This window comes from Acipenser ruthenus, chromosome 9, assembly GCF_902713425.1.
Source record: "Acipenser ruthenus chromosome 9, fAciRut3.2 maternal haplotype, whole genome shotgun sequence".
Lineage (NCBI taxonomy): Eukaryota > Metazoa > Chordata > Actinopteri > Acipenseriformes > Acipenseridae > Acipenser > Acipenser ruthenus.
The window spans coordinates 10,820,478-10,840,331 of NC_081197.1; the positions used below are offsets into that span (position 1 = coordinate 10,820,478).

General features: G+C 37.6%; 1 protein-coding gene across 5 annotated transcripts in view; it reads left to right on the plus strand.

Moving 5' to 3' along the window:
* Positions 1-7,170: 7,170 nt before the first annotated feature.
* Positions 7,171-19,854, plus strand: part of LOC117405469 (neutral amino acid uniporter 4-like) — a 126,650-nt gene continuing 113,966 nt past the window's right edge. For 3 of the 5 annotated variants that reach the window (XM_059031129.1, XM_034923470.2, XM_059031130.1), the window contains exons 1-8: positions 7,171-7,360; positions 7,691-7,783; positions 9,153-9,285; positions 10,719-10,809; positions 11,491-11,579; positions 13,396-13,491; positions 13,768-13,852; positions 16,339-16,575. In XM_059031129.1, coding sequence (XP_058887112.1) covers positions 7,762-7,783; positions 9,153-9,285; positions 10,719-10,809; positions 11,491-11,579; positions 13,396-13,491; positions 13,768-13,852; positions 16,339-16,575 — 753 coding nt within the window. In that variant the 5' untranslated portion in view covers positions 7,171-7,360; positions 7,691-7,761. Of the gene's footprint in view, positions 7,361-7,690; positions 7,784-9,152; positions 9,286-10,718; positions 10,810-11,024; positions 11,182-11,490; positions 11,580-13,395; positions 13,492-13,767; positions 13,853-16,338; positions 16,576-19,854 lie in introns of those variants that run through there. The other 2 variants (XM_059031127.1, XM_059031128.1) reach the window with 2 other exon arrangements.

Genomic DNA, 19,854 nt, shown 5'->3' on the forward strand with positions numbered 1-19,854 from the left:
ACACAATGGCACTCCCCAGTCCTGAGGCTGTGCCAAAAACAAATCCTCCTACTCAATTGAAATTCTTTTTTTAAGCAACAAAATGTACTGCTAAATGATCATTTGACCTGTTATTGATATGTCCATCATGCTGAATGCTGTGACACACAGGGTTAATTGTGTCTTGAAGTCTCCTGCTTTGTAAAAAGGGTTCAATTCCTTCACACCCCCTCTCAGACCTACAGATTTGCCTGTAATAATGATCTGAATCATGCACACAACACCTACTGTAAGTAACACTGTAGGAAGAGATTCAATGCAAAGGGCCAGGTGCTTTCAAAGCATTTTATAAGACGTGTAGATGGGTTCTTAATTACGAAACAACTACCCAAATGCTTCAGTGTCATTTGTATGTTTCAGGGGACATAAGATAGGCCTACTGGTCTATCTTATTAAAGTTGATGATTCAAATAGATTATCATCTTCTGATCTGCATTTTTTCCCCTGTTCATTCCTTGAAAGAAGACTAGTAAAAAAAAAAAGTGATTTAGAGTATATTTGATTCACCAAATGATCTGTGGTACTGTGGTATTATATTTATATTTTGACATACTGTAGCAATGAATAACAATACACCCTGGAATTAAAATGCAGTCCCATGGCAGAATGGCAACCTGCACTCCAGTATTCAGACAATATGTGGAATATTTGCCATTGCTGATAATGCTGTGTTCGGGTCTGCTAAGGTTTTTCACTTGTATTTTAAAAAGAGTTTTCTGATTATATTACTCAAATTGATTAATGGTTGTCAGAAGTAAGCAATATGTATTAGCTGTACTTGATAAAACCCTAATCAAATCATCACATTGAGAAAATATATTTTTTAAGATACAAAATAAATTAATGATAAAAAAGTGAATTTGCCGAAATAGTATAAGAAGCCTAACAGAAGCAGCCAAGCTAATAAAAGTTAGTAGTAACCCAACTTTGATCCTGATATCCTCAAGGTCATAGCTATCGAAACAGATCTTACTCCTATCTGCTTTGTACCTTCTCTAGACGCATACTAAATAGAATTTGTGATAGTTATCCTGGACTGTTTGACCCTCTCAAGAACATCAAATCCACATACAAAAAGACTACATTTTATTAACCCCTGCGTGACTTTGAAAGAGCTGGTGGCTCCACTCCCAGCTTGTAGGGTTATCGCTGCTCATGCAGTTGTTGTAGCGAGGTCCCGCACTGTAGCTCAGCTTCTGGGATGGCAATGGCTGATTCAACTCCCAGTGAGATAGTGGCACTGATGGCTGCTCCAGCTCCTTAAACAGGCACCAGCCGGGGCCAGCATGGCTCCTCTCTCTCGGACCGCGGCAGTGGCAGCACTACCCCTGGCTTTTGAGATAGCGGATCTTTTCAAAATATTTTGAAAAGAAACTGCATTTAAACTTGGTCATTCGTTTACTGCAACTTTAGCTGACACAACGGTGTCACTCATTATGCCCCACTTCCAAGTGGTATGGGTTTGTGAAGAATGCTGCGTGGTATACAATGGGCAAATGGAAATTAAAAAAAAAAAAAAAGTTATAGTGCCACTGATTGCAAATAGAAGAAAGTAATCAATTAGAAATGATAAGCTAATTTTGCAGTTCACTGGTATCGACAATTTCTTTGAAATCTAAAGTGCCACTTTACACAATCTAAAAAAAACAACCTTTTTAATTAAAATCCCACCAGGATGAACAGAGCTGAAGCATTTTTAATCAAACACAATTCATTTTGTATGCAAATGTGATTCTGAATCAGGCAAGGTTTACAGCATGTCCTATTTACTTTTTAAATTTCACCTGCCTTTGGGATGTAATTAACTACTATTCAAAAGAAGAGACAGGTATTGGTTTGTCTCCGGGGTAAATATAAAATCCTAACACCATTTTTTGAAAGAAACAACAAGAACAAAAAAATTAAGAAAAGAAAAGTTGCTTTGATGTTATGAGTTTTGTAACATAGTGCAACAGCATTTTGGCTTAAATATTTTAATAAATCTGCTCTATAGTCTTATGAATTTAGTTTGGCAGAACTAAGACCACAGAGAACTAACCATGTTTGATTAAACAAAGGTTTGAATAAATCAAAGCTTCAAGAACATTGAGGCAAGTTGTGTTTGTCTCATATTAAAGACATACTATAAATACAGCCACCACCTCTCCCTTTTAATATCTCAGTTTAATAACAACTGAGCATCAGTCCTTAATGTTCTTGGGAAGATTAATTCATTATCCATAAATACTAAGAAATTGCTATTAACTTGTAAACCATGCAATTATATTTTTGATGTTTTCAAACAGTGATTGTTTTCCAATTGTTTTAGTTTTTTTCAAATGTCATGTACACTAGCTTGGTATCCAAATGCATCTACCCTCCAACACCTTACCACCAGAATTTCTGCTTGATAACATGAGCCTTTTTCTAGGTAATATGATATGTTCCTCTGAAGACAGAAAGAAGCTATACACTACAGGGAATAGGAACCCTTCCTCACAGGCCACTTGACGAGTCACGCTAATGTCCTGCCCATATAACACCTGTTCCTCCGCTGATTCTAAAGTTATAGCATAGCATCTAGACAACACTTACAATTACAATAAACTAAAATCAATACAAATCATTACATAAAGTTTAAAATATCCCATGGCTTTGGAGAAGGGAATCTCATTTTTTTTTATTTCGAAAGTTATTTTTTAAGCTGACAAAGGACTCCTAGTACTCGTTTTTAAAGTAATTGTAGCTGATAAAATACTACCATTAATTTTACCTGTTTTGTACTTCCATCAGCTACAAAGAACTCAGCTGTGTAGTTTTGAATCACACATACTGTAGCAAGCATGTATTACCAGCATCTGAAAGATTACTATAACGTACTTCTTTCAAAACTGCACATTTGAGCCTTGAATAACAAATGCAAGAGTACAACAGGTGAGATTTATGGAATTCTTCTGTTGGCTGCGATCACTTTTAATAGCTTCTTCGAGCAAAGTAAGGAAGGAATTGTCTGTGTACTCTTCTTGCAGTCACTTATTCCCTCTCCTCCACCCTTCTGCACTTATCTTCCTAAATGGAGATTAATTTATTACTAATCTGAAGATGGTCACATATAAAAACCTGCAGTATTTACTCATCTGTGTGGGTGTTTTTGGAAGGAGGAACGAGAGAGACGTGACAAAATGACAGCGAAACAGAATGTAAACATAAAAATAATACAATTGTGCTGGAAGTTCCAGCATGGTACTTGTTGGTGTCAGTTTGTGTTTGAGATTTGTTTTGGTTTGACCATTTATTTTGCCCTGTGAGCAGTGTTTTTAGTGTTTTGCTTATTTTTGTTTAAATAAATACGCGCGCACCAGCGCTTTTCAACCCCGCAAGTACCTGTCTGCCTCTGTGTCAGCTTCCTGGTCTCGGGACGTCATCACTCAGTTGTAAAATACATTCAGTTATATCATTATGCTAAGTTATTCAGTGACATTTATGTAAGTAACATGAGTAGAGTAGACCAATGTAATTACATTAACATTTCCAGTTAAGATCAATCACTGGCTGGTATACGCTTTTTAAGATTCTGGACGAAACAACTCTTGAGTCATTATTCAACACAAAATACTGCATCACTTCCCTTGATCTTCATGCTTGACTTTTTGGAATAATGTTTGTACTGGCTCAGATTCAGATTAATTAATCACCAACAAATTAGCACACCTTCTGCTTTTTAGATTTTAGATGTGAAAAAGTTGAAACGTATATAATACATTTAAATGGCTGATCCAGTTTTTTGTATTAAATTATGTTGCAGTTATTGAAAATAGCCAGTGACTTTTTCAGCCAGTTATTCCAAAAACAGCAGATTCATCGTGAAAACGCTCTTTAAATAGCAGGCATCAAGACAGGCTTTGGTCAAATGGAAATGTACTTTAAATATACTTTAATGTAAAATGCTCTTATGTGAAATCCTAAAAATATTACACAAGAATGAATCTTTGAAAAATCCTATTAACCGTGCCAGTCAACATGCATGGTTAAAAAAACTGCATTAAGGGGCTGACGTAAGGATAGCCGTAGTACAAACAATTGCAGCTGCAAAATCCAAATTGCCTAGCAGCCAGGCAATTATTTGGCACTGCGACCTATTTAAGCTTAAGAGCAACGCAAATTACTTAACACGCACAAATAATGAGCTGCAATCATGGTAATGAGGGTCGCAATGAGCGCCGCCTGTGCATCGGGCTATTTAGCGGCCACACTTACAGTCCAGAGGTGAGGTTAGGAGTACAGAGAGCAGTAGGTGCTGTATGAGATTTGTGGAGCATGAAAATCAAACCAAAAAAAATAAAAAAATAAAATAATATGTCAGAGGAAGAGCAGCAAAGTCCTCTTGGTGCATGGAAAAAAAGTTTTCTGAGGAGGAGCTGAGAGTCCTTACGGCTGAGGCCACTCAGCATGAAACTTTGAGTTATTTGGAAAAACCTCAGCCAACATCCGTTATGCTACCAAAGAGGCCATATGGAGGTCTCTATGGTGGAGTAAGTCAATGCTGTCGGTGTTACCGGGAGGACAGTCAACCAGGTGATGAAAAGGTGAAATTCAGCTATTAGGTCTAGGTGATCCTGGGTTTGAATATGCAGGGTCTTCTTCGTGTTGCCCTTCTCTAAAGGTTTTCCTGCCTGTCATCAACAAGAGTAAAGTGTTGCTGTACCAGGAAGTGCACCACAGCAGCCACCCTGAGGCCATTGACAGGTCTCTGAAGGTGTGTGGTTTTATACAGCTCTTAATTACTCGCCTACAATGGTTTGCACCTTGTAAGAGGAGGTGCAAAGTTTTTGGAGGGTCAGCAATTGCTCAAGTGCAAGGAAAAATCCTTACATCTCATTATAATGTTTGTGCCCGCTTAGTATTGTAGATCCCCGCCCAATTCCATGCTCTTTTCTTTACTGAATACATTTCAGTATCATTTAAATTATTGGATTAATCATGACAAAGTGCTAATTTGATAGCAGGTACAGAACGCCAGGTGAAAACCATTCTTTACATATGGTGCATTTTTAGTGGCCGCTAAAGTCCCACTTTATGGCTGCTAAACACAGTTTGCACATGCAAAATGCCGATTTTGGTCACAATATGTGTGTTTAGCAGCCGCAAATCACTTGGCACATATCTTTCCATCAGCCCCTAAATGCGTTAGTCCATGGAATCTGGAGAGAGTACCAGACTCCAAAGAATTTTACTCTAACCACATTATGATGATCTACCATTAAGTTCATGTTTGGAGAGGGACTCATTTAAAGAGATAAGCTTCTTATCACTGGTTATTGTATAGGGCAAAACCAGCTATAAATACCACCTGACTGTGGAACATTATCTTAAGTGATGAATTTTCATCACATTTTTCATGTTTATTTGAACTTAGAGCACAGGCGAATGGTAAACCAGTGTCAAGCATGGCAAAGCATTGTAAGAACATTGATGACCTAAGAAAAGCAGTCAATGCATAGTATAACATAGCAATGACACAGGAAACTGCTAAATCACTGCGCAAATTACAGTGGTAAACCTTTATAAAGCCCAAGGGAATCACTACCAGCTGAAACTATGATAATCATTCTATAGATGAGATGTTTTTGTGAAGTATATTTTATTCTATAAATTTATGTAAATGCCTGGAGAGGACAAACAAGCTTTTAACAAATAACTGTAATGCTAGTTGTGTCATAGCACTAATGATACATCTCTAATTAAGGGTATCTTTCCCTAATTAATAATTATGGGTTTTAATTTTTGTTATGGTTTTAAAATTGCAGATGTTGTAAATGACTCTGGGCAATCATACAGGGTCTTAGCTCTACATAATCCCAATAGTTTAGATTATATTATTTAAGCAAAACACTTTTACTTACATTGAGAAATGCATGAGGCAGAACACATAAACACAATTACTAACAATAAATAGATTGTAAATAATTACAAAATACTGGAGTTCAGAATATGACATTAAAAAATCCTGTGCCTCCCAACAACGTTTGTTTTACCCCAAAATATAACTAATTATTTCCCTAGATTATTCTTCTCTGAACTTTAAAGCAGGTTTGGGGGCTAGGACCACAGGCTTGCATCCCTTGAAAAGTCAGCTGGGTTGCAAATTTGGATTACAAAAAACTAAAAACAAAGCAAGAAACTTGTGATAATGTAATAAAATGTATGTATTGACCACAAAATATTAACATTCCAGTACAGTATAAAGCCTAGGACAGACATGAGCGGTGTGGCACTGCTTGTGGGGAGTGAGGGGTATACTATGGTAGGTGTGGTAAGTGACAGAAACACTTAATGATCAAATGTGATGTCTGTGTGGTAGTTTGTTTTTTTTATTTATACAATATTTTACTATTAATCAGGGGTAATAACAATGTTTTAAACACATTTCAATATTGTATATTTCATTTTTGAAATAGGCAGATATTTTAAAGACAGCACTACAGAAAAAAAAGTTGCAGTGTACAATATAAAAAATGTAAATATGATGTGTTTTGTAAGTCCTGCTAGCTCTGACCATTTTTATTCTATTGTATTTTACACTATTGAAGTATTTTTACAATGGTATACAGTATGCATTTTTGCTTTATTGGTTTACACACAATACTGACAAAACTGTTACGAATCACACATCTTGGGGCAGAGAAATACAAAGGAATCAGCAATGTGCCAAATGAACAGGGAGACCAAGGGGTGGTCTTCACAGGCACAAAGGTTAACAACGGATACAGGTACATACCTTTAACTATCGGTATTGTATTTAAAATAGTCTATGTTGGAAGAAAAAAACAAAACAAAAACAGTCCATTTAAAATATTTCTGAATTCATATAAACACGTGCTAGGGTTTTAAATAACAGATATGGTAAGCAGTAAAACACCAGTAATAACTGCAATTTCAATGTCATTAGCCATATGCAAATATGTTTTTATAATGTATCAATATTTGTTAAGTAGGTTTTAGGACTGCTCAACACAATGCTGATTTTGTCTTAAGAATGTACCTAACAATGCACAAATAATACAATAAAATGTAAGCGTCCCCTTTAAATCCAAGCCACTTCCTTTTGTATGCAGAGTAGGCGTAGCATTTTACATTTTTTATCGGCTCAAAAAAAGATCTCAGGCCTTTGCCTTTTACTCAAAACTACAACCTGGCATTTGTATTGCAGACAGAGATGATCTGTGTGTTCGGGCTCTTCTTTAATGGAACTTTCCATCGTAAATAACTGCCAGTTATACAAAACACAGAAACTTAGTGTACATAACATCGGGGAGTTTAACTCATCGTCTGGTCCTGTCAGGTACTGTAATAATATTAATTGTACACCACTAGAGTATTAGTATACAAATACAGGACCAAACGTAAACCATATGTCTTACCCACAGCAGAAGAGACAGTTTTGGTAGAGTATTTCATTTTGATTATTTAAATCCCGATTTACTTTGTAAATGTGTACCATCCAAAAATACATAGTTTTGATCGCAGTACAACAAAGCCAATTAATTTAAGGGATTTGCTTAAATCTGATATAAAACGTTATTCTTAACATTGCAACCGCAATGTTGTGTAAATATATGACAAATAAATTCCCATTACAAAACTGGTTATGGTTTTTTTTTTTTGTTGGCAGTTTAAGAAGCAACTCATCCGCCCTACAAGAAGACTTAAAAATCACATTCTGCTTCCGATGACCACCTGAAAATGGAAGCAAGAGAAGAACTAGGTAAAGTAATCGTCATCAGTGACGTTTCTTTTAGGGGTTGGGTATTTATTTATTTTTTTATGAAGGACAGTACTCCGAACTGCAGAAACGGAAGATAATTTTACTTCAGCCATATCTTTAAACAACATGGTTAAATATGAATGCAACTAAAGCAGCTCTTAGTTTAGCACAACCATTTTGACAAAAACTTTACCTTAACGCCAGTGAACTGTTTCACCACACACCATAGAACTGTTTCACTAGACGCCATAGAACTGTTTCACTTAACAACATAGAACTGTTTCACTAAACACCATAGAACTGTTTCACTAAACACCATAGAACTGTTTCACTAGACACCACAGAACTGTTTCACTTAACGCCATTGAACTGTTTCACTTGACACCATATAACCGTTTCACTAGACACCATAGAACTGTTTCACTTGACACCATAGAACTGTTTCACTTGACACCATAGAACTGTTTCACTAGACACCATAGAACTGTTTCACTAAACATCATAGAACTGTTTCACTAGACACCACAGAACTGTTTCACTAAACACCATAGACAACTATCAGGTACCGGTAACTGCAAGTTAGTTTTTCTTAAACTTTATAGATGGTTGAAATTGCTTACAAATTTCACTTGTAATAAGCACTGTTTTTGAATCCATGAAACACCAGACAACTTTTGGGAAAGTTAGGGGTATTTTTAATCAGTCTTCATTTGACTAGTTCAAGTCACAATATCTAAAAATCTTAATGTGAACCACTAAAAAAGAGCCTGAAGATGCCCCTTGAAGTCTCTTGAAAGGTTGCCAGAGCAAGTTGCCTGGTGTTACATGGGCTTTAGTTAGACCTGTCTTTTCCATGGAGACCATATTTTGAAGGGAAAACAAGATTATTAACTGATACTGGAAAGAAAATAATGTAATTAGCCAGAGTGAACTTTTCTTTCTTTTTTATAGAGATTTTTTTTAGCCTGGTGTCTTAAGTTGATACATTTATTTATGATACTGTTGCACAATTGAACTGGTTTCATTTTAAAAAAGGAGTCTGACAGAAGTGTAATAGCTGTCAAAGGTTGCCAATTAACAGAACAAATTGTCTTCTTTAGATTTCTACAAATACTCCTTCATTTTATGAAAAAAAAACATTTTAATGTCACCTAGTTCAGTTTTTGAAGGTTACAAAGATTCAATTCACAGCTTCACACACATTTTTCTTTTACAATTTAATGTTGCTAATTAACTGAGAAAAGCCCTTGTATCCATTGAGGAAATGACTGCATTACAAAAGTATAACCTTTAAATCCGGTTATCTTTATGCATTCAAAAGAAAGCAGGTCATTCACTGCCACAGTTACAAGTGTTATGTGATTGACAGATATGGATGTAATGGCACCTCTCATTGAAGAAGCAGGATGTGGTTCTGAAGAGATTTCAGATGATGACCAGGATCTTGAATTACTCCCTGTGCAGAGGCATTACAAGCTTGCTGGTAATCACCAGGGCACTACGTATGTACACAATTTGGATGGGGGTGATTAAGTTTCCTGAGATGCATTTGTTTTCAGAAAAAGTGGGCCCTGTTTTGAGGCAAAGATGAAAGTACATTTTTAGAGAGGACTAATATAATTTTAATAGTACACAGCTATCTAGATTAAACTACCTTCCAAAATGAAGTTGCCCTCCTTGTTAGATTTATAGTTGTTACAATTGTTTTATACCTCTCAGAAATTGCGGGTTTGTCTTTATAATATGTCTGCAAATGTCTAAAATGTAACAGAAAAAAAGTCATAATTGAATATTCTTCAAAATAAAGGGCTACCAAGATCTTCAATAACATGTCTCTACAGCCTCTGCCCTCTCCTCCATGGTGGCTGTCATAAAGTGTTACCTGGTTTTTGTTTTTTTTCAACTTTCTATATATACCGAGCATCAAAAGAAACATCACTATTATAACACATTTATTTTTGAAAACAAATAAGGTATATAAATGATGGACATTAACAAAATGTTTTTGGTTTCTTTTTAATCTCTCGATCATTCATCCTTGACCATGACATGCTTGAGTGACTGTGACTGAAGCGTATGCACGTAATCACCTAATTAGTGAGACAGTTGATAGGACACTGGATATGGAGTGATTTCAGCTGTTGAATTCCAAGCTTGAATAAAAGCAATAAAGAAAATCACAGAAAAAAACAATATGCCACATCTGTCAAGAGAGCAGCGCCTTCGTGCAATCGGCATGTTGAAGGCTGGACTAGGGCAGCGTACTGTGGTTCGCCGTCTTGGGTGCTCACAGCCAGCAATTTCAAACCTGGTGAGACGGTATAACCAGACACACTCTGTCAATGACAGGCCACAAACTGGACGACCAAGAGTCACAACACCTGCCCAAGATCAACAGATCATTTTGCAGCATTTTCAAATCACATCTAGTGAATTTTATCCAAATCTAAGTGATAAAGTTTCTTTTGATGCTCAAAATTAAGTGATAAGTTTATTTTGCTGCTCAGTATATATAATGCTGATATTGTGACAAACAGAAAAGTGAGGTCAGATATTCACAATGGAAAGCAACATGTTTTTGTGTATGAGAACATTTTTTAGATCAGATTTTGGACTGGATCATCATTTAAAAGACTCAAAAGTCCTGTTAGCTTTAAGATGCCATCTACTGTAGAATGATGACCGTTGTAGTCAGAACATGATTGGCTGCGATGATCTGTGAGGTTTTAAGATGGTTTTGTAATGCTTGTGGCTTCAAACTGTCGCACTGCAATTCCAGGTACTGTAGTGAGCAGTCATCTGTTATACGTTTGTGAAGGAAACTTTGTAGCTAGTTGGAGGAAGGCCTAAAACGGGTACCTTGCCATTAGAATGTTTTCTTTTCTTCATCATGTTGTCTTGACACCATTGTGCTTCATTTTCTTTTCTTTTGCAGGTTTTCACAAACCCTGATCCATCTGTTAAAGGGAAACATTGGAACCGGTCTCCTTGGCCTTCCTCTTGCAATAAAGAATGCAGGGATTGTGGTAAGAACCAATCTGGGTGGCATTATACTGTAGCACATCTGTCAGGGTTTCATGCATGGTTCAGTTTTCTTGGAGACATCTGGTAGAGATTTGACTTTTACATTAATCTGTCTTCCCTAATTGTACTGTACTACTTTTTTTTTCTCTCTGACATTTTACTCATGTAAGAATAGCATGCCCTTTAAAGTCAGTGATAATTAATACCTGAGGCAGTAATTCACAAGTGTAAAGTCTAGCTACTCCAGAACGGATTTACTTTTTCATTTTTTTTTTTTTTTTTACTTACATTTCACTCATGGGAAAAAGTGTGACTCGGAGCTGTTGACACGTTTGTCATGGCAGAGCAACTTATAAAGCACATAGAACAACAAGGTGAACATACTGGTGCATGGTAATTATTGGTAGAATCTGAAAGTTAACTGAATTGAATGTTGATGGGAAACCACAGGAAGCACCGTTGTCTGGTCAGGGTTAAAAATAATTTAACAAGGGCTAAGACTGACTTGATTATGGCACTGGCCACCTTAATTTAAACTCAAACAATTCCTGCCATTCAGTTCTGGGCCTCTCTCGAATAGGCAATTGTGCCAAATAGTTAATGGAGGGCTAAGCCACCTAGGAGTGATATTTCAGGAGGGTTGTGCAATGTTTGTTTGATCCCTTTTTTTGTATTTATTTCAGGTGGGACCAATAAGCCTTATTCTGATGGGAGTTATAGCTGTTCACTGCATGCATATTCTGGTGCGGTGCAGCCATTGTCTTTGTGAGAGGTAAATTCAATTTGAAAATGTGTCTGGAACTTTGTATTTGCCACTTCTGAAGTCAGGTTTACTGCCATGTCTACATGAAGAATGCCTTCCATTTAGAAGTGTTGTGTTTAACATTTACTGCAAGTACACTTGGCTTAGAGCTAGCTAATATACATGTACCAGTAAACGGATGGTTGTTGCCTCTTTCTGTGGTTTTACAGCTTAACAGTATTCTCTTTTCATGCCAAAATATCTCTTTCACAAGCTGGAGGAAATACAAACATCTCTGCAAAATATAGGCAGTTACATAAGCCTGTTCATGTTGATTAGAGAAGTAAGGAAATGTATGACTACATAGTGCCTGTGTCTTACAGTAAGTAGATGTTTACTTTGTATGAATTCAGGACTGTGGAAGGGTAGTGTTGCGGTTGGTCAAGTCTAGGGGCAGGAATAACAGAGGCAGGAAAGTGCTTTAGGGGCACTTTATTATTCACACAACAAACAAAATAAATCAAATAAACAAAACATTTAAAATAAACTAGCCCTGATTATTATGTTATGGAATCAGCAATTACGGGTACAGTACATCTGTTTTTTATGTTATAACATATATTATAGCATAGATGTTACTGAACAAAAATATATTGTTGTGCTTTGTTAGTAAGCAGTCGTGTTGTGTGCTTCATATGAGTTGTCAGATGGTGTTAAATGCAGTTGAAAGCGTTGAAGGACCTTTTTATAAAGTTCTGCGTTTTATAGTTAAACCCCTCTGCTGTGTATTCTTATTTCTTACTTCTAGTTTAAATCATTTTTTGCTTTGAATACATTAGGTGCCAAGGTGTTTCTTCGCTGTTACTGTTGATGTATTTATGTATGCGTCCGTATGTGTGGTTGCTCCTAATACATTTTAAGGACCTGTCACTTATGAGTAATTAGAGGTTGAGTATTCAGGTATTCGAAACTTTTATTCTTTGTACATTCAAATATTTCATTATTTGAAATTCCCACCCCTAATTCTTACATGGCTGCCTTTTCTGGCTGTTGGAGTTGACCCTGTTTTGTTTTGCAGATTTAAAATATTTTTGTTTTGTTCCTGTGTTTTTTCTGTACCTTGTGCAAGACAAGCACTTAACTGCAGCCACTGGTGTCTGTGCATCACTCACCTTGCCCACAACCCTTGTGTCTATCCTGACCACTTTACAAACATTATGCTAAAGTAATAACATAGTAAACCATAATGTATTGGCCACTTTTATCTGGGGCATTCTTACCCAGGACCAGAACCGAACCTATTTAAATAGACCGAACATTTCAAAACGGAAGTACTGACGGTTTACTGACATTTCCTTTAACAAATGTGCTTATTTTAAACTCTCTTTTCTTGTGTTTTGAAAAAAATACAAATAAGACTAGAGAATACTATGTCAAGGTGTATAATACTTGTTACTAATACACAGGATATGTTCTCTTATCAGTCTCTTAAAATCTATACTTATAGCTGTCTATTCTGAGTGTACAATGCATGCTCCTCAATACTTACGGATCCTCAAGTTTCTAGTAGAGTTGTCATTGTCTTATAAAAGCTAACAGAACTTTAGAATATTGAAACCCACCTTCAACGGATACATACATTTCAAGCAACCGAAGAGATCCAGTCCAAAATATAACGTAAAAATTCATTAAATAAAACATGTCTTCGTACGTGCTCAGCTTATAATAACATTTATATTTTTCACCATGGCCATGAGCTTTTCCAAACTTTCATTGTGGTCATTTATCTAGCAGGTAATGGCCGCTGCATTGTACAATATTGATATTTCTGTTTTTTCATTTTCAGATTGAAAAGACCAACGTTAGGGTACAGCGACACTGTTGCTTTTGCAATGGAGCATAGCTCTCTGAAGTGCCTTAAAAAGGGCGCCACTTTTGGAAGGTGAGACACTGTGACTGCCAATTGTTCTCATAACTGGTTTTTCTACTTTTTACTGTCCACCATATTGACCAGAAGGCATGCTAGACCCCTCAAGAACTGGTTAGGCCTGTTTTACTTCCCACCCCTGTGATTTAAAACATATACAACTCAGATAAAAAGCTACATCCGTCTGGGAAATTAGTTTAAATGTTGCCATAGTTCAGGGACATGTATTTATACATAATGTATTCTGAGAATTCTGATTCTGAATGTAAATTGTGTTTTTTCTTTCTCTAGGCACTTAGTCAATTTCTTTCTTGTGATAACGCAGCTTGGGTTCTGCAGTGTGTATTTTCTATTCCTGGCAGAGAATGTAAAACAGGTAATGCTTATTTAAATAAATGTTTATCTGGTTATGCATGAAGATGATGTTTTTTATCAACTAAGAGTGTGCTGAGAAATGGGAAACAATGAAGTGACACATATGTATGGTTTAAATACATCAATACAAAAAGTAATTCTTAAAAGCGCACATGTAACTTGTAATTAAGTGGAGAGGGTGAGGTGTGTCGTGACGGTGTCCCAGACTAAGCAGGGAGAATGGATGAGGTGGAAGAATGTGGAACATTGAAAGATTGGCTGGTGAGACCTATGGACAACAGGATCAGCTTCCTAATCCGGTCCACATATGATGTTCTTCCAGCACCGCAGAACCTAAATGTGTAGGTAGGGGAGAACCCTGCGTGTCCTTTGTGTTCATCACTGGTTACCCTGAAGCACATGCTTACAGGATGTAAGGTGGCTCTGAGCCAGGGTCGCTTCACTTGGTGTCATGACCAGGTACTGCGATGCTTGGCATCAGCACTGGAAGGATGGCGTAATAAGATCAACAGCCGCCAATATCAGCAATAGCAGGAACACAGAGAACAACATTCCTCCGTCCAGAAAAGCAACCAACAGGAAAGGTTATTGGAACTAAGATTTCCCTGTGACAATTAGAGGCTGCTAGAGATTGGAGAATGCAGGCCAGGGCCTTATTTTCCCAAATGAGATTGCTATAAGCACCCTTCGACCTGATATTGACTTGTGGTCAGTCTCAGCATGTCTTGTTCTCCTGGTGGAGCTAGCAGTGCCATGGAAGGATTATGTGACTGAGGTATACGAGTGGAAGACACTCCGACATGCTGAGTTAGCTCTTGAGGTTGAACAGCGGGGGTGGAGAGTCCAGGCTTATCCAGTAGAGGTGGGTTGTCAGGGATTTGTCACAGACTCCTTGACCCGACTTCTTAGTGATACTGAATTCAGTGGACAGGACTTGCAGCGTGTAGTGAAGGCTGTATCTGAGGGGGCAGAGAGAAGTAGCAACTTACTCTGGTTGAGGAGGATCAAGGCCAATTAGGGACCTCAGAAGAAAGGTGATGAAGTTAGCATCAATACAAAAGGAATGGATGGCTAAGGTAAGTTAACTGTGCAGGGTTGGGTGGGGGACGGAGGATAGTGGGGTTGGGACACCAGCATCACTATTGAGCCTTCCCAAGGTGTTGTGGATTAGTTGACAAAACATGAGAAGTGCCCACTTGATGACCCCTGAGAAGTGCACCACCCAGCCCTTTCCAGACGGTTGCCATGCTGAGGCGCTGGGCAGGCCGCACTTTGGTTGATCTCTGGAGCCAGCATCAGCACCGTTGTGTGTGCTGATGCACCAGAGAGGCTGCAGACCAGCATTACACTTTAGCCATCAACACCAGGCCAATAGGAAATCCACGTTACCTGGCAGAGGAAAAGCGCTGAAGGCTTGTATATTACAGCAAAGCTACATCTTGGTTGGTCCCCACCACTATTTAATTTTATCTTGACGAAAGCATGAAGTAAATAACAGCTGCTCTCATGTAATACAAATCTGTTATATATTGCCATTCTGAAACCTAATTGAATATTTCATACACTGTACACTAGCCAAAATGTTTTTGTATGTGACTTGCTTTCTTTTCTATCTGTGATCTTTTAGAGTTTGTAAAGCTGAACGGTGAGTGTCGTTATGAACAGTGTCGAAGGTGATCTCAATTACATAAGTCACCTTCCCTTATTCTTGCTTTCTTATTTCTGAGGTAGTAAGTATAGTAAATAGTACTCCGTGCCTTGCCTCTTTTTATTAAAGGGGGAATGTTGTTTTTATTTGCAGTGTAGTGCAGTTTCAAAGGTGCAATGACCAGAAGCTTTCTCTAGAGGGTGCTGTTCGCTATAGATTTGACTGTTCTCTCAGTGTCTGCTCAGAAACAGTGCAATACCTTCACTCTGAAGCCAGCACAAAAAAAGTATTGTGTGTGAGATGTTGTTGTAGGCTTAAAGTACCGGTAGTCAAAAAGTGTTTGGTCTGGCTGGTTTTCAAGTGAGGAATGTTCTTAAACAAACGCTTAAAAACATATTGAGGTTTGAGCTGACCGAATACTGACTACCTATACATTAAATAACCTAACAGGTCTTTACAATTATGTATCAACCAACATTTACATAGTACCAGTTGTTTAAATAACTGTAAAAGCTAGAGGAATTGAAAAACAGCCCCACCTACTCTACATTTAGATAGACAGAGTAGGTGGGGCTGACAGAGTTGAAAGGTCACTTCATTTTAATAGAATGAAGAAGGTTGTTCAGTCTTCCAGACGAGATCAAAGTAGCTCAAAACCAGCTGAGTTCAGATTTAAAGAGAAATTGTATAATTTGAAACAAAACAAAACCCATAAAACTACTCTCACTATACACACTGTAAAACAGTAAGGGAAATGTAAAGAAGAAATATTAACTGCATTTGAAGCGCCTTACTCTTTAAGCATGAATGTTAAAACTGGCCTCTTGATCTGTCTTTAGGTTGTTGAGGCCTTGCTGAGGAACAGTACTGAGAGCACACTCTCTCCCGGAAACTGCTCTGCTGCTGTAATACTGGACAGCTGGGAGATGGATCTGCGAGGGTACATGCTCTGCTTCCTGCCATTCATGATCCTCGTGGTGTTCATTCGGGACCTAAAGAACCTAGCAGTGCTGTCATTCCTGGCCAATATCTCCATGGCTGTCAGTCTTGTCATCATCTACCAGTATATCTTACAGGTAAGAACAATTTGTACTTCAGTGAGCATGGGTGGAGCATTTGCCAGACCAAGGACCGGAGGGTAATGGTTTCTGGTGGACTCAGTTTGGCTCTTAGTGGACAATAAACCACTTAACTGGCACTAAAATACAAAATGTATAAAATAAAATGTACAGCTTTTTGTAGGACTATTGTAAGTGGGTAATGGCTTACACTTTAGCGTATTGCATTCTCGAGTCCTTTATCATTTTGCTGTCCCTGTAGATTGTGTCGTTATCCAGACGTTATTTTCAGTTTGACTCAGTTGGCTTAGTTAACATGCTGATATTTTTGGTTTCCTCACTTTTCTAACCATATTTAGCACCTGTATAGTATTTTAACAAAGAATGGCAGTAATATATTGAGAATACATGTGGTGAGACGAGTGTATCCAGGAAGCTGCTGGAGATCATTTTCCACGTAGTGTTACAGAACTCCCTGCAGTGTTTACAAGAAGCACATTATTTTACATTGGCCACATCTTGCATTGTCTGTAATGTTGCAATATATGTTTTTACACTCTTTGTTTAGTTATTTTTAATTGCTTATCATCTGTCATAAATTATCTGGGGAATTCATTTTTCACAAGGAGAAATAATTTCTCTCTTAAGCATTGTTCCAGGAGGGTGCATGAACTGGATGCACTATGATACTCCTGAAAGAAATTATCTTTCTTTAGGCAGACCCTGTTGAGAAAAGGTTGATAATGTATTCCCTAGGAGTTTTATGAATACTAATATTAAAACAGTCAGCATTATATTTAACCACATACTGCTGCAATATGGACAGCACAAGATACAGCAAAAAGTAATGCTTTTCTTATAAACATTGCTGTGGGTTTTGTTACACTTTATGAGTAAAAGATTTCAATAGCAAATTTAAATAATGTTTTTTTTTTTTACCACATTAGCAGGGCTCAAAATGAACGCCGGCCATGCAGGGATTGTCGTAGATGCCTTTCTCAATCGACGCAACGCCCCTCAAAATGTATGTCTATTCACTGCCATTATGGCCACAGTGACCTTGTTGCTACAGCAACTAGAGATGCCCGTACATACCAAACTAGGAAGTGTTTGGATCCAAACAATAACACAATTGCGCGATTTGCGTAGTTAAGTCACATCAGCGGATAAAAACAAAACGACACAGCGCGTAATAATGCCATCTCAGAAAAGAGTCCTTGAACACTCTGCAAAAAAAGAAAACATTTGCAAAACGTAATCATTTTTTCAGGTCAGTAGTTTAGAAATGCTTAAGAAAACCACTTGGAAGGTTTAAAAAATAAAAAAATGATTTACGTGAACACACCTGAATATGGTTCAATTGCCGTTATCCTCAAGACGGTAGGAAATACTTTTCTATGTTGAATTACATTGCTTATTATCATTATTTGTCCATCTTATGATAAAATTAAGTTTGTTTTTTCAGTTCATCCATAAATGCAACACAGCGCCTCAGCATTTTGTATGCTACACACGGGAATGATATTTCAGAGTTTAGCTTATGTTAAACTGCATAGAATATATGCTATTCAAATTGAACAAAATGATCCCATGGCGTAGCGGTAAAAGCCAATACCTTCAGCGCAGGGAGCTACATCCTTGCAGGCTCAAGCCAAATCTAGGGTGCTGGTAATTGGCCGGTTTGCCAGTGTGGAGGTTTGATTTCCTGGTTCGGGATCTCGCAGCCTTTCGGCGCACAGCTACCCTCTGTCTGCCAAGCGTTGAATTGCTCTCTGTGCGATTTCGTTGATGATAGCTGTGTTTCTACGAACAGTCTTTTCTGTCACTGGGCACAAAAGTCACCCCCATGCCAGCAAGCTAGTAGCCACACAGGACAGTTCATATAATAAAAAATGGACCGGCAGCTTTTGCCAAAAAGCAGCATTTTCTGAACAAATAAATACACAACCCACTCGATATATCGCGGGTGTCGGGGTCCAATATAAATCCATTATATATCGAGGGCCGCGATATAGCGAGAGACCCATAGAAAAACAAATAGGCTAACAAATAAATACTGTACAACCACTCCCTTGTTTTATCGGGGACGTCAGGGTCCAGTATAAATCATCTACGCAACCTGCTTTTTCTCATTTTTTATATAAAAAGCAGCACACCATTTTAATTTGTACAGCGGAGGGTAATTGCTTCTCATTAACTTCAGTCTCAAATGCACAAACATGCTGCATTGAAATAATCCATTCCCAACAACAACATAGGAGGCTTGTTGCTAGGGAGCTGACGTCACTGCCTTGTGGCTTTTGCTAGTGCATTGCTGCCACACGTGAAAACCTTGTTGGCTAAAATAAAAACCGCTTCAGCAAATAGATATTTAATTTGCTTTGTGTTATTGTGCAGTACGTGTGTATATGATAACAGTACGATATTAATGCTTTGTTTTTAATTGTTTTGTATATTGTTGTTTGTATATTGTTGTTTGTGTGCAGTACGAAATAAAACGAACAGTAATTCTAAGTCCTATGTATATTGCAGCTAAGGCATACGCAGTTAGACAGTAAAAATGGGGAGCCAACTCCAGGACCGTGATATATCCGAATCCGCAGTATAGCGAGGGCCAATATAACAAGGGGTGGGTGTACTTATTATTAAGTTAAACTGTGTTATTTCTTTCTGTGGCTAATAATTAGCTTTATATATGAATCCCAAGCAAAATTACACAACGTCCTACACTTTGGCCCTGACTTAAGTTTAGTGACCTTGGTCCCCTCTACAAATTGATTGAACTGTAGGCCATTTTGGCCCTTTCTTTTGTCAATTCAGAACCCTGCAGAAGCACATGCATTTGTGTAAATGGGCTGTCCCTCACATTTATTTGTTATCCAAATACTCTGGCATGTATTTTGTTGAATAAAAGCTCTAATTATAGTATATTATATATCCCTTCAGAAAAAGGTAAATGCCTGTCAAGCCAGGACCTGCCTGGCTGCCCATGGTGGCCCTATTAACTATATAGTAGCACTTTGCAATTTATTTGGTCAATCACTGTATATGTTATTGGAGGAACACTATTATATTGCACACAGTTAGAAAGACTCAAGGCAATTCAAGGTCACTGACAGTTTGCAATTAGCAAGCACATACTGTATTATGAATGACATTAAAATGAATTGTTACTGTGAAGGAGGCATAGGTAATAGTTATTGCAACAGACACAGTAACATAATAAAAGTACTCAGGATTACAGTTGAAACACACCGCTATAATGAAATATTGTGGTATTTGTTTATACATATAGCC